At 46.3% G+C, this 12,649-nt stretch overlaps 5 protein-coding genes across 5 annotated transcripts; 1 reads left to right on the plus strand and 4 right to left on the minus strand.

The window, feature by feature from the left end:
• Window positions 1-8: 8 nt before the first annotated feature.
• Window positions 9-1,917, minus strand: FOXG_21623 (uncharacterized protein). Its single transcript, XM_018401969.1, has one exon. The coding sequence runs from the start codon at window positions 1,543-1,545 to the stop codon at window positions 142-144; it is 1,404 nt and encodes a 467-aa protein (XP_018254375.1). The 5' UTR covers window positions 1,546-1,917; the 3' UTR covers window positions 9-141.
• Window positions 1,918-3,088: 1,171 nt separating this feature from the next.
• Window positions 3,089-3,722, minus strand: FOXG_14746 (uncharacterized protein; the record flags this gene model as incomplete). The annotated part of the gene is made up of 3 exons (XM_018394807.1): window positions 3,089-3,244; window positions 3,317-3,411; window positions 3,674-3,722. 3 exons carry the CDS (start codon window positions 3,720-3,722, stop codon window positions 3,089-3,091), a joined length of 300 nt encoding a protein of 99 aa, XP_018254376.1.
• A 2,681-nt stretch (window positions 3,723-6,403) lies between these two features.
• Window positions 6,404-6,541, minus strand: FOXG_21624 (uncharacterized protein; the record flags this gene model as incomplete). Its single annotated transcript, XM_018401970.1, has 2 exons — window positions 6,404-6,430; window positions 6,470-6,541. The coding sequence occupies 2 exons, from the start codon at window positions 6,539-6,541 to the stop codon at window positions 6,404-6,406; spliced, it is 99 nt and encodes a 32-aa protein (XP_018254377.1).
• A 2,586-nt stretch (window positions 6,542-9,127) lies between these two features.
• On the minus strand, window positions 9,128-10,660 carry FOXG_21625 (uncharacterized protein; the record flags this gene model as incomplete). Its single annotated transcript, XM_018401971.1, has 1 exon — window positions 9,128-10,660. One exon carries the CDS (start codon window positions 10,658-10,660, stop codon window positions 9,128-9,130), a length of 1,533 nt encoding a protein of 510 aa, XP_018254378.1.
• Window positions 10,661-11,412: 752 nt separating this feature from the next.
• On the plus strand, window positions 11,413-11,770 carry FOXG_21626 (uncharacterized protein; the record flags this gene model as incomplete). The annotated part of the gene is made up of 2 exons (XM_018401972.1): window positions 11,413-11,554; window positions 11,604-11,770. 2 exons carry the CDS (start codon window positions 11,413-11,415, stop codon window positions 11,768-11,770), a joined length of 309 nt encoding a protein of 102 aa, XP_018254379.1.
• Between the last annotated feature and the right edge of the window lie 879 nt (window positions 11,771-12,649).

The raw sequence follows: 12,649 nt of genomic DNA on the forward strand, positions 1-12,649 counted from the left end.
CTGTGGCTGGAGTCTCGTTCATATGATCTAAGATCGAGTGTTTCGCGCTGATCTCCAAGATAAATGTAATCAAGCGGTCTCCTTCTGAACTGCTGCATTCAAAGTTGAGACAAAACAATTACCGTTAACAAAAGATACTGGCTAAACACTAGCTAAGAGCTCTTCACTGTTTAGTTCTGTAACCACCGCTTCTCCTCTTTGTTCCGCTCTTATCTCCGTTTCATTCTTCAGATCTGTCTTCCACGCATCCCACTCCGCGCCACCATAATCACCATCAAACCAACACATATAACCATGTCTAGCCTCGCAATTAACACCATTCTTTCGCATCAACAGCATAAAGTCGCCGACTGGTGAGCCTGAGACAGGGTAATCATCTTTGCCAGCGCTGACAAACATCCCCCGCAGTTCTACATGTTTCAGGGCTGGAAAGTCATGGTGAGTAAGTAGCTTCCCGACCATGTCTAAAAGTTTCTCGCTACCAATACCACTTGGGTCAGGTTGTATGAATACCTCTGAATCTCGTTTGTGGGCATATTCTTGAACACCAATTCTTTGCTCCAAGACTAATGTCTCGAGTGTCAATCTCGAAGCTACGACGATCTCTCGCCAGCTCTTATGTGCAGGTCGCTCAGTGCGTACAGACCAGTAATACAGCATATCCTCTGCGATAGCATCGTCGCCACGAGAAGGCTGACAGAGATGAAGGTGCTTCAGCCGAGGCAGGCTAAATTCAAGTGCCTGATCGTTCTGAACTTCCGAGGGAAGAAAGCACGACAAAGGTCGTGGTATCGGCAGCCACTCCTGATTTCGCACGCGCATCATACTGGCAGGATAAAATTGGTATGGAGTCCATGGCTCTCCGCGGCGACGATGGCCTGATGCAGGATCTTCAATCTCAACCCCGCCCTCAAGCATTCCGAGCTCAAGACGCTCAAGGTTGACGCCAGTCTTTAAGACCCACGCAGCAAGGGAACGGGCTATGTATCCGTAGAGTTTAACATGACGAAGCGTTGAGGGACCAGCGCTGGGAAGATCGAGCTGTTCAAGCAGGGTTGATTCGTTCTCCTGGTAAAGGTAGTTCCAACCAAGAAATTCATGGCTACCATGTAATTCAAGGTGCGTGAGATTGGTCAAGTGCTGTAGTAAATACCAATGCTTCAGTTCGAAATTGCCCCTCAAAACAAGGCTCAATGACCTAACTCGCGATGCAACCGCTTTCAATCGTTCCATATCTTTTCCCGACGCGCCAGATGACAATGGCTCAAACATCATCAAAAAGCTCTCAGCCTTCAATGTTCCTTGTCTCGATCTCTCTGCAAATATCAGGCTTCTGGCTGACTGTCCTGGTTTCGGTTTGTCGCGGAGACAGAGGCGGCCAGGGTCATGAACGCTCGCGTGATGAAGCTCGATCACGGTCCATAATCGAGGCTGAACAAAGTGATTCAAGTATTTGGAAACCCGAGCCAGCACCGTAAGGTCATGGCCTGACATGTGAGAGATAATCTCGAGTATTACCTCGTGAGGAAGTTTCTTCAGATGCATTTTGAAGCAGACGTTTTGCAAATGATGATAATTGAGGTGAGAATAATTTGCAGTGGAAAGTAAATAGAGACCGTGCAGTTCACGATGTTGGACTCAGTGAATGCCTGATTAGTGGGGGCAGTTATGGATTAATGCCTGCGTAAGTCCTGCATTATTTCATGCTGAATTCACTCCAGACATGATTGACAATTAAAAAAACAACTGGCAAATAAGCCCCAGCAAAAACCGCTGTTTAAGTATCCTGCTTCCAAACAGGTTGAAAGTAAATACATATATGTCTCTGAATACCAGCGGGTGGATCTCATTGATGAGCGTCGGAATCCAGCTCCACAGCATCGCTTTGTTTGTTTGTTTGTTTGTTTGTATATTTTTCGTCTGGGTGGCTGTAACGAAGCCAGATCTCCTACTGGAGCAAAAGACGTGCTGAGCTAGCTAGGTACAGGGAAACCCCGCTTCCTTCACCATCCAGCATACCAATGGCACAAAAGGTGCTGTATTTCTCAAGCCCGTCACCCGTCAGCGGGTTCGGGGGCAATCTATTGTCGAACTTTTTCCACCGACCAGAATTCTCTCGCGCATCACTACATCTGCCGACGCAGTCCACAATCTCCAGTAACCAAGTTGTAGCAGGCAGCCCCTGGAGGGGCTACAAAGCCAGACGTGTCAGATTGTTACCGGATGACAATGGACCGGGCCGTAGGCTATAATCCTGGTTTTGCTATTCAGAATACGAGCATAATTTGTCTATCTTATTGCGCTACGATAGAATGGAATAAAGTTTCTTCCGGATTATGTTCTAGGGGCGGGTTCCAGCCTCTAGAAGAGCCCCGTCATTACGTAAGTGTCACATTGTCAGAGAAGGCGAACTCTCCAAAATTCCTTCTCTGAAAACTGCTGTTAGGGAGCCGATAGCATCCCCGCAGTTTTGTGTGGTCGCGTGGCCTGCAGAAAATCCCGCTCCTAACACGGCACTAACAGTGCGTGCCAAGAAAGAATTTTTACAGGGGAGAGTTGTCCACAGCATCGCCTCGAACTGAAGAAAGCGCTGTAGGGTAACCCGCAGAAGGAGACAAAGGCAACAGCAGCGAACTATTCTAATCATAGAGCAAAGACACCGTTTCAACTACAGTAGTGCTATTCTGAATGAGAAACCCGAATCTTATATAAATGATCTATTCTATAATTAATCTAAATTAAGAAAACATTTTAACCTAATGCTAATTCATCTCTTACTGTGGCGTTGTCAACAACCCGATTTGCAGAAGCCATGATTTCATCGTGAATCTCAGTGCCGTTATTGTCATCGTCTCTCCACGTTGCTCATCTTGGTCTTGACCACATAAATTAGCGGAAGTCTGAGGGTCTTTGAACAGATGTGTGGTAGTAGAACGATACAAGCGATTATGTGATGCTAAGGACGTGAGTATTTCTTTTTGACTATGGGATTGCGTTTCAAGCCTTGTTCATTTATTTTTTGTCTGCCGTGGCCGCTCACATTGTAATTAGATTTGAGGGCACTCATGTTAACACGTAGGAATATTAACTACTGGTTCAGAAACCCAGGTGACTCAATCTCCTGGTTCTTGAGCATCCGCCTAAAATCGTATTCAATGACAGTGTCAATTCCTTTCCTAGCAGTGCTTGCGGCAACGTCCGCAGCTCTTTTGATCTTTTGGGACGTAGGAGCGGCGCCCCAATACTAACGAAAAGACTAACGCAAGTATTAACACTTTGGTTGAACCTCGAGACCTCGATAGATGGTCTCACCTACGTGGTCAAAGAAACGCTGTGCTGGTAGTTTCACCGACCCACAGCTCTCGATCCTGGAACCGTGTTCGCCAATTTGACGGATACAGAACAAGTGTTCTTTAAACCAATGTCTTAAAGCAACTACTTTGTTGTTTAAAGTGAATTCGATTGATTTTCGAGTAAGATAATGGCACAACTACTCAGCAGAGCGCAAAGGATGAGAGTTTTAGTTGAACTTTATATACTCGTTTGTAGTGGTTAATCTCAGGTTTCATCAGACAGAGAGGACCTGGCCCTTGGTAGTAAACCCCTCTTTCGCTAGGTCCATGATACGTGGGTAGAATCGCGAAGCATTATCGAAGACTCCTCAACGACTGACCAATATACGGATTAATAACCTTGACGGCAGCTGCCCTGATCATCGCCATTACCACCATCAACAACCAGAGACCAAGCCCAGTCGCCGTGGGTTGCCCAAATACACGCAGTGATGGCTGGTGCTTTCATAATACTGATGTTCACGTCAAAAGTCGTCCCTCTTTCACTATGGTCCCCATATCCGTATAGCACTGGCAGTCTGTGTCACTGTCTCCTCTGCCAGTGACAATCTCTATTCCCCATCTACGAATGCCAGTGGCAGCTCGAGATCACTACCTCTTATTGATTCTGAGCCTCCAGAATTCTCTTTGCTTCCTTTCCTTCTCATCACCCAACACTCTACTCTACGATCAACACGATCAACAGCCACTCTGATTTTCATCAGCAAACACTCTACCCTTCTATCAGCATCTACTTTACTCCTCTAACAAGAGCCACTTACTTCTCTACCCACCCACTCTACTATCAACTCATCACCATCATGTGTAGTATTGTTTACACCACCATTTACTGCCGCCGCTGCGGCAAGTATCTCGGAAATAACGAAGAGACCCGAATGTGCGCTAGCGCACGACGCCGCCGTCAAGGATACCATCGACGCCTTGAGTCTAAGAATGAGACTTATCACTCGAACTGGACAAACTGTCCTGCTTGCGAGCATGAATACGAAGTGTACATGTATTCTCGTCGGGTGGGTATTCCCTATCCCCGCCCCGATCCCCCCTTCAACTAAGCCGGTATCTACTCAACCACTCGATGAAGATGGAGGACTGGTATGCTATGGGCATATAAACACGACACTGTATCAAGGTTGAAAGATTGGTGCGCCTTGGGAGAAGACCCGATTGGAAGGCTTGCACGAACGACGAGTTGATACGACAAAAGAAAAACACAAAAAAAGACGAAAAAATACAAAACCGAAAAAAAAAGAAAACCAAAACAAGAGGCATCGAAAGATTGGTGCGCCTTAGGAGAAGACCTGATTCGAATGCAGGCATGGACGACGAGTCGATACGATAAAAGGAAAACACAAAAAAAGACGAAAAATATAAAACCTGACAAAAAAAGAGACAAAAAAAAAAAGAGGCATCGGAAGTGGAGGGAACATCTTTTAGACCAGAAAATAACAAAATACAAAAAAAATTTAAAAACAAAAAGTAAAATGTGTGTTGATAAAACTGTTGGAGGTGCTCTATGTACATGAATACTGTATCCGGAATAATATCGCTGCTCATAGATGATCTCGGTTGCTGTTCCTGGTATCGTGTTCATCAAGACATCTACCCTCTTTCCCTTCCCTTCGCTTTCGAATTTCCAGTAGAGTTCCATCACATCGAGACCCTACGAACGTTTGAGGATCCTCCAGATCACGAAGTGCTAATCGTCTAGATACCCAGGAACCAAATGATGCCTCGTGGGGCCGCCTGGTCAAAGTCATTGATGGTCGTCGTCGATCCGTATGTCTACATGATCTAACCTGAGTCTAACTTGGCGTACAACCCGATGATTTAGCTATAGGGGTTGAACTCGCCAGTCAATAGATGGCCTGAAGATACAGCTAACATATTCACTACAGAGCGAATCCTGCTCAACTACCAACTTCTAGAAGCCCCTTTTTATCCCCTAGACCAAATTCATCGATACCTCAGCAAGGCCCGCGCAAGATCGCCAGGAACTTTGTACCTGTATATTAGCACACTCTCCATAGTTAGCGGATTATTCCATTTTTGTCTTTTGCTAGCGAGGTTCTCGCTTTGCAGTCCCTGCTTGACCGAACCACCAAAGCTTCCCCGTAAGGAACATCTCCAACTACCGCGACTTTGGTAGCATCTGAGATAGCCTATAGTATATGAATGCTTGCCCTAACAAAACAGGGTGAAAGCATCAAACTAACCTAGTAATCCAGCAAAGCCTCCTCAAGCACAATCCGCTCAAGAATTGCCTAACGATATAAGCTCAGCAGGTCAAGTCTCCAACGCTCTGCGGTTTCAAAATCATGACGATAACTCTCGTGCTGTTGTATTACATGAACGTGATTTCTTAATATTATATCTCGTGCTTGTTGTCCTGGCATTCCTAGCAAACACGGTATTTGTCCCTCACGAAGTGCTGAGTTAGTCTCTTCGGCGATTGCAGCCCAAAGCCCGGCCACACTAAATGTATGACAGTGGGTTCTCCAAATGATGTTGTATCGACATCGTAAGGACTTCATCTCGTTGAGGCAAAGGAAAACGCGAGTTTCGTGAAATTCGTGAAGAGTCTGGAACAGCGGCATGGTTTTTCCGGGCTGTAATACTCGGTGATGTTAGTTTGACATTACTATCGCTTATAGGAACTTTCCTTGAAGTACTCAGGTAGTTATTGACAGCAATTATCACAGGAACGTCTGAAAAAGGGAGAAAGGTTAAGTGAGAATGTAAGAAGAGGATGTTGGGTGGTGGCGTCGGCGTGGTTTGCTGTTACACGGGAACATCGCAGAGGACCTCGGCCAAGTGCGTCGGACATGCAGGTTGAGGCCCTTGAGCGATGATGGCTGATCCTGATTTTCTCTGATTGTGCAGTTGCGGAGTTGAGCTAGGTCAGTCTTGGCGGATATTTGCTTCCTGCTGTTCTGTTCTTCTCAAAGCGCGATGACTGTAAATGATCCAGAGATGCCCGTGCAGGTTCTTCCAAACACTGGATAGCTTAGCCTCAGTCTGATTCTTGGGATTCTCGTTTGGATCCCCATCCTCTAAACGGCCTGAATTAGGTTCTTGAGCTGTTTTAGGATTATCTGGAAAGGTAAATAGTATCTTACTAAGGCCATCTCCTTATCGACAATGTTTTTGTCGCTAGCGTGAAACTCGAGGTCATGAACAACTTGCTGCATTTTGGGAGCCCATAGGACATGGCGCCTTTCTGGATTGGTTTCGGCGGCGAGATGCTCTTGAGCAACAGAATAGAACGCAAATTGTATATAGTATACTGTCAATGTCTCTTATGTCGGATGCCGCATGAAATTGGCTCGAGTTTCGTCTTTCTTCTCGGCCGCGCAGGAGTCAGTACTCTTTACTAAGGAGCCACTGTTCTTATGAGTTACTTATGTATGGGAACGTTGAAAAAGCTTTGATGGATGATGGGTGTAAAAAGGGAGTGCACTAATGAGTAGAAACCTTGAGTGTATATACACATTGAGGCTGCCAGAAGCTGACTACGTGTGCACCGCGGTATACCAACGCCATCTAGGGAATCATATTGAGAACTTGGGCGCAAATTGTCAATAACATCACGAACCGTCACCAGGTTGATATGTTGAACTTGGAAGACACCAGCGAATCTCTTTGAGCGAGGCCCGAAGCAAAACGCGACATCCCAGCTGGCAGCATGTATCTGTGTTTGGTACTATCATGATGGTGGGATGCTATGTGTGGTCGATGGACGGTGGCGTTGCGAAGCTGAGAATCTAGATATGAGTCAGCGGTGAGCGTAATAACGGACGGTGGTCGGGATCATGATTAACAGGAAAAGGGCAAGGTCTCAACGCCACGTGTTCATGGCCGTCTTGATCAGAGTTCCGGGCCAGATTCATCAAAGCCATCAAACCCTGGCCCCATACATTCCACTAATTACAACATGAACTAAGAGCCTACAAATGATCCGTCACTGTAAAGACTTCAATTGGCTCCTGTGCTGGCGGCTACCGTGGGGGCCACCAGGGTACATTTGCGGCGCCAAGGCTCGTTGGTGGTGCAATGAAAACACGGCTGGTCGCCGCGGGGTGAGCCTTCAGGGGTCCGATGACGAGATCAAGACGTGAGACACTTGCGCTGGAGCTTGTGCTCTAGTTCTTACTGTTGAAAGAAGAAGTTGTTTTGGCCATGCTCCAGGTCTATCTCATGTGTAGCCGAGCAGTATGTTGGTACTTCTTGATGCCCTGTCACTAAGTTGAAACTATCAGCGTGCTTGATCCCGTCAGCGATTTATGGTGGGCGACGTGCGACTTGATGATGTTGGCGGTGCTGATGAACACGACCTGAAGTCGCTGATCATTGCCTCGTTTATGATCCTGAGATGTAGGGGCTCTGAACCTTATATGATGGACGCCTTCATCAACTGCCAATCAAGACATTACAGATAACCCAAATGAGCAATATTTATCTGGCAGCGTGCAACTAGCTTCCAACGGGAAAGGTGTGTATTGTGCCTGCAGTTTCTGTCCCGATTTGGTCAAGGGAAAAATAAATCTTCGCGAAGAATTAAACCGTCTCGACAGGGCATAACCTTAGGTAAGAATATATAAAATTTAAGAAAGTTACCCCAAGTTTTGACTAAGCCTTTCAATGTTTCCATTCACTTTTCTTTGTCGTCTGCAAGTGCTAACTCGCCTCAGCGGGACTGAAGCTTACGGCCAGTTGAACATACATCGAACACCGATAGTTCATACAAGGATGACCACCCCAGACCTGGTTGTGCCTCGCATGTTCGACTTTATTTAAAGAAAGAATTGTGTTAGGTACTGATAGAAGTCTAGCGCCCCGGCTTAGAGGGTGTTGGTGGTATTGATGACTGGGCTGAATCGATCAAAGTCGCCGAGCGCATTCCATGGGCAACGTCTAAGAATATCACCAGACAATAGAACTTAGCATCGCGCCAAGTCTCAGTCAATTCCCCCACAGTTTGAGGACAAACAAGGATTTGTTGGCAATGCATTCAATACATGTGAGGTTGCGTCGGAGTCATAGAACATACCGTCAGCCAGCGCCGAAGCAAGCGGTTCAATAACGAAACAAAATGATAATCTACAGTCTAGCGAGAGCGACTCATATAAAATAGACAGAAGTCAATATTTTGAGTATGGCCGGTGACACGGTTAAAAGAGGACGAGATCTTCTCGCGGTGGCTCATGGAGTTGATCTGCGCCATGCTCTGGCTCCATGCATGTCGACTTTCAGGAAGCAAGAGTTTCAAAAAGAACAGAGAAGACTATGGTGGGTAATTGTCTTTTGATAGTTCCCTCATCATGTACGGTTGGTGTGAAATGGAGAATATTGTCGGTGAACTTGGAAGGGCATGATGATGACTTGATGGTGGCAGTCTTCGGTTTGGTCCGTCGATAAAAGCTTATACGAAAGAAGTAGCTCACCAATGATACTGCCATGAATCTGTATAAGATGACTCGCAATGAGCGACAAAAAGGATAGTCAAAATGCATGTAAAGAGAATAATATGGATGAGGACATCGCTGATCAGGAGAGAAGAATGTTTCTACCGGAGAATGAGCAGATGGCCTTTAGATAGAGGAATATCTATAATAGTATGAAAGCGAAAGAACATGTTGCCATTGAGAACTCCCAGCTAGAAAAGAAGGAGTATAGAGTGACTAGCTATGGAAAGAATTCGGAAAGAAGACAATTGACGAACTTGGGCTAGTCTGGCGGTTTTGAACATACATAAATTCCGCAGGCCTAATCCACTACTAAGAGTCTTTTAACGTAGTTCCTCCTTCTGGTTCCGAATCTACTTCAACATCCGAATCACTGTTGACCGGTGTGTCTGCCGAGCGAGTCAATCCGGTAATCGAATTGGGATGGTTGAAATTCGAGAGACCTTTGTTTCTCATAGCTCTGAAGAACCCATCTCGAAGACCATGAATGACAGGATTAAGTGTCTCTCTCAACTCTCGATATGATGCATCTTTGGGTCCCTCGAGTAGACCAACAGGTCCCCAGTTGAGGTAGATTTGTTCGTGAGAATCAGGTTCAACTGGTCTCGAAGGGTGGTGTCGATAGTATAGCTTACAGCATAAGCATGAAACTTTGCTAGTTCCGACAAAGCGGTCATCGCCCACAAAGCGCAATCTGCTTTTGTGAAAATGATCCAGGACTTGAACCTCGCAATGCACTATTGGGGGGTTTGATTGTAGCGCTAGAAGTCGCTCTTTGACCCGTTCTTCCAACCCAACGTGGCTGTTCAAAGAAGAAAGGCCTTGTCTGATACTGGAAAGCTCCTCATCGTCCTTTGGAATCATTCTCCCAAGTATGCGATCCAGGGTGACGGAGGGATCAATCTCTGGAGGCTGGACACATAACGGTGTAGGTATCTCGGACGCCTGGAATACATCAAGGACCTCTCTTGCACGCAAAGCGTCCTCAACGAGCTGCTTCGAAACGCGAATATGCTCCGCAAGGCGTCCAACGAAATGTCTTGCTCCCCGCGATGCCTTTGCCAGCGATTCACCATCTTCATTGGACAGCACTTCTTGACTCAATCGTCGGAGCGTGTCCATCTGAGGGTCGTTACGAGCGTTGTAGGCTTCCATGCATATGTCATACGCTTCCAGTGTTTCTCGGGACTGGAAACGATGCAGCCATCTTTCAAGACTTCTGGCTTCTAAGAGTTCATTAGTTATGCTCATAAGATAAATGACACTATCAGACGTCCCAGTGTCAGTCACGTTTCCACGACGAGTGACCAAGCCGTTCAGATGCTGAATGCATGATGTTGCCATTCTTGATAATAGGCTTGCTTCCTTCTTGATTCTGGGGGCTGCAAATATGGTAAAGAAGCGGGCACAATGATCCGACTGGCGAGCTAACCAAGCTGGATTAGGATCTGGTATTTGTGTTATGCTTTGGAGGCGTTGTAAAGATTCCCTCAAAAAGTTCGGTGTCCCAGAGCGCGAATTCCGCTCGAATCCTTCATTCGAAGCCACCCAGAAAGTGTTTGTGTCTTCAGAGTCTTGGACCGCAATAGATGTCGTAGTACTTCCGCCCTTATCCCAGTCGCAGATGTAGGCAAGCCCAGTCATGAATCTGCGGCGAGAGGCGATCAAACTAATGTTATCGTGGTTGGCAGTGATATGTGGACCTTGAATCGGTTGTTCAATCCAGAGCATTATCATTGCTTCATAGAGCCTGGCGATGAGCTTCTGATACCTGTTGCGTGGGAGCGGGACTACTATGCCCTCAATGCTAGTCGGCATCTGATGAAGTGCTTGTGCTGTAGGCATATTCGAGTGGGAAGGCATGATACCGGTCGAAAGCTAGGGAATATCGGTATTACATCTGGAAATCATACCAATAATTTCCCAGACTGCGAGTTCGTGCAAATTTTACATATAAATAGTCAAGAACGCTGCTTTTCTCATAAATCAGTTGTGTTGCCACATGCTGCATGTTTTCTTTTGGTATGGTCGATCTGCTACCCAAAAAGAACAAGCGCATTGAAATGAGTCATTGAACCCCTGCGGAACTCTGAATTAAAAACTCGCCGTCTTGCCACGTAGTTAGTAGGCTCGATGCAAGAGATAAGAAGTTAGTTAGAGGGGCTACAGCGTCTGGCTAATCACGTAGGCGGACAACGCAGCTTTGGCCGGCCTCCCATGTACACTTGACCGCTTTGGCATTTTGAATGGTGTGCCTCCCGCCTCGCTACGCGGGGTTGTTTGTGATATTGGTCTGCCTCCTGCAGATAACCAATAAGAGTAAGCTTTCTTCAATACAAAATTACGAACTCCGTCAAATAACGCCATAGTTTTTAATTCTTATCAAGGTTCGAGAACCTGGAGAGAAGAATTTGCATCGAGTACAGCACCATAACCCAAGAATTCTTGACATCCAGATCATCAGTCCAGACTAGCTAGGTAATGAGTTGGAATTATCAAGATGTTGAAGCCTACAGATCTTCTTCCTTCACTCACTCCATTGCAACGGTAAAAAGCACAATAACGCAGGATCATCCACCATAATTCCCAGTATCGAGATGCCCGACCTTGGGATAGCTCTTGATACAGTTATCGATGTCACAATTCCCGAACCCGAAGCATCGCCCGACATCGCAGACTCAGAAGCCATGACGCCTCTGACAGCGCCACGGGGTGCCTCAAAGCCTCCTAGCATCAGCCGTACGTCACTTATACTGCCTCTTATAAAGTACTCGCTAGTCCTATCCAGATTATGCCAACGCGAAGTATCGTCGCATCCAGTCCTATATCGTCGAGCGAAAAACGTCACGGGTCAATCTTCTGGTCGCATGGATAGACAATACAAGCAAAGGATGGAATATGTCGGGGGAGTTCGATGTCCAAGAAGTTGATGAGCCCCTCCTTCTGAGGTACTAGCCTTCTTTTGGTGGCCGATGTGTGGTCACCCGCCTTAAGGTCTAGCAAGTTTTTAAAATCGTGAGGAAGAGCGAATATGGGTATATGGTGCTGTGAGTTGGGTATTCTGAAGTCGACCCCGAGACATCACGATTGAGGCCGTTAAGAGGTTTAAGGATATCTCACCTGATGCTATCCATGAGTGGGAGCAGAACAAATCGTTGTAGAAGAAGCGGTCCGTTACCATGACTCTAAGGCCAGGCGTTCGGTAATGCCTACGTTGATAGGTCCAGAAAGTCCCATGCTCAGGGATCGAATTGTGGATTTGTTGTTGCGATAACTGCAGGTTCTTCCTTCCCCGATGACAAACTGTAGATCGCGAGATCTGTTTAGTGCTTATCTTGTAGTTTAAGGTTGATTGACGCTGGCTTGGCGCGCACTGAGGACTTTTGATGAACCCTAATATCCGGAAGTAAATGCCCTCCATTAGCGACGCGGAGTCCATATAATTCGCTCATGCAAACCATCACAACTCCGAAGAAAAAGGTTCTGTGATTTCATTCATTGATGTTACATACCAACGCCGTAAAGACCAGAGAGACTGCGAGGGAGAACTGCAAACTTTGCAATTTACTTATCAATATCAGGTATACCATATCAAGTCGTGACACAGACGGCTAGAATCGTTCTTAGGGAGTTAATACCAAAGCGACATGCGAATTGGTCACTCTGCTTTCAATTCATTGTTCCCTAAATTCATAATGATCTCTCTCGACGGTACACGCCCACTTAGTGTATTAGCCATCATTGCCAAAGAACAGAAATGGGCATCAAGGTGCAGGATTCGGCATCAGTCGACCAAGGATAATGAGACCCATTATTGACTGCTACATGATCTTG

This window comes from Fusarium oxysporum, chromosome 12 (assembly GCF_000149955.1).
Source record: "Fusarium oxysporum f. sp. lycopersici 4287 chromosome 12, whole genome shotgun sequence".
Taxonomy (NCBI): domain Eukaryota; kingdom Fungi; phylum Ascomycota; class Sordariomycetes; order Hypocreales; family Nectriaceae; genus Fusarium; species Fusarium oxysporum.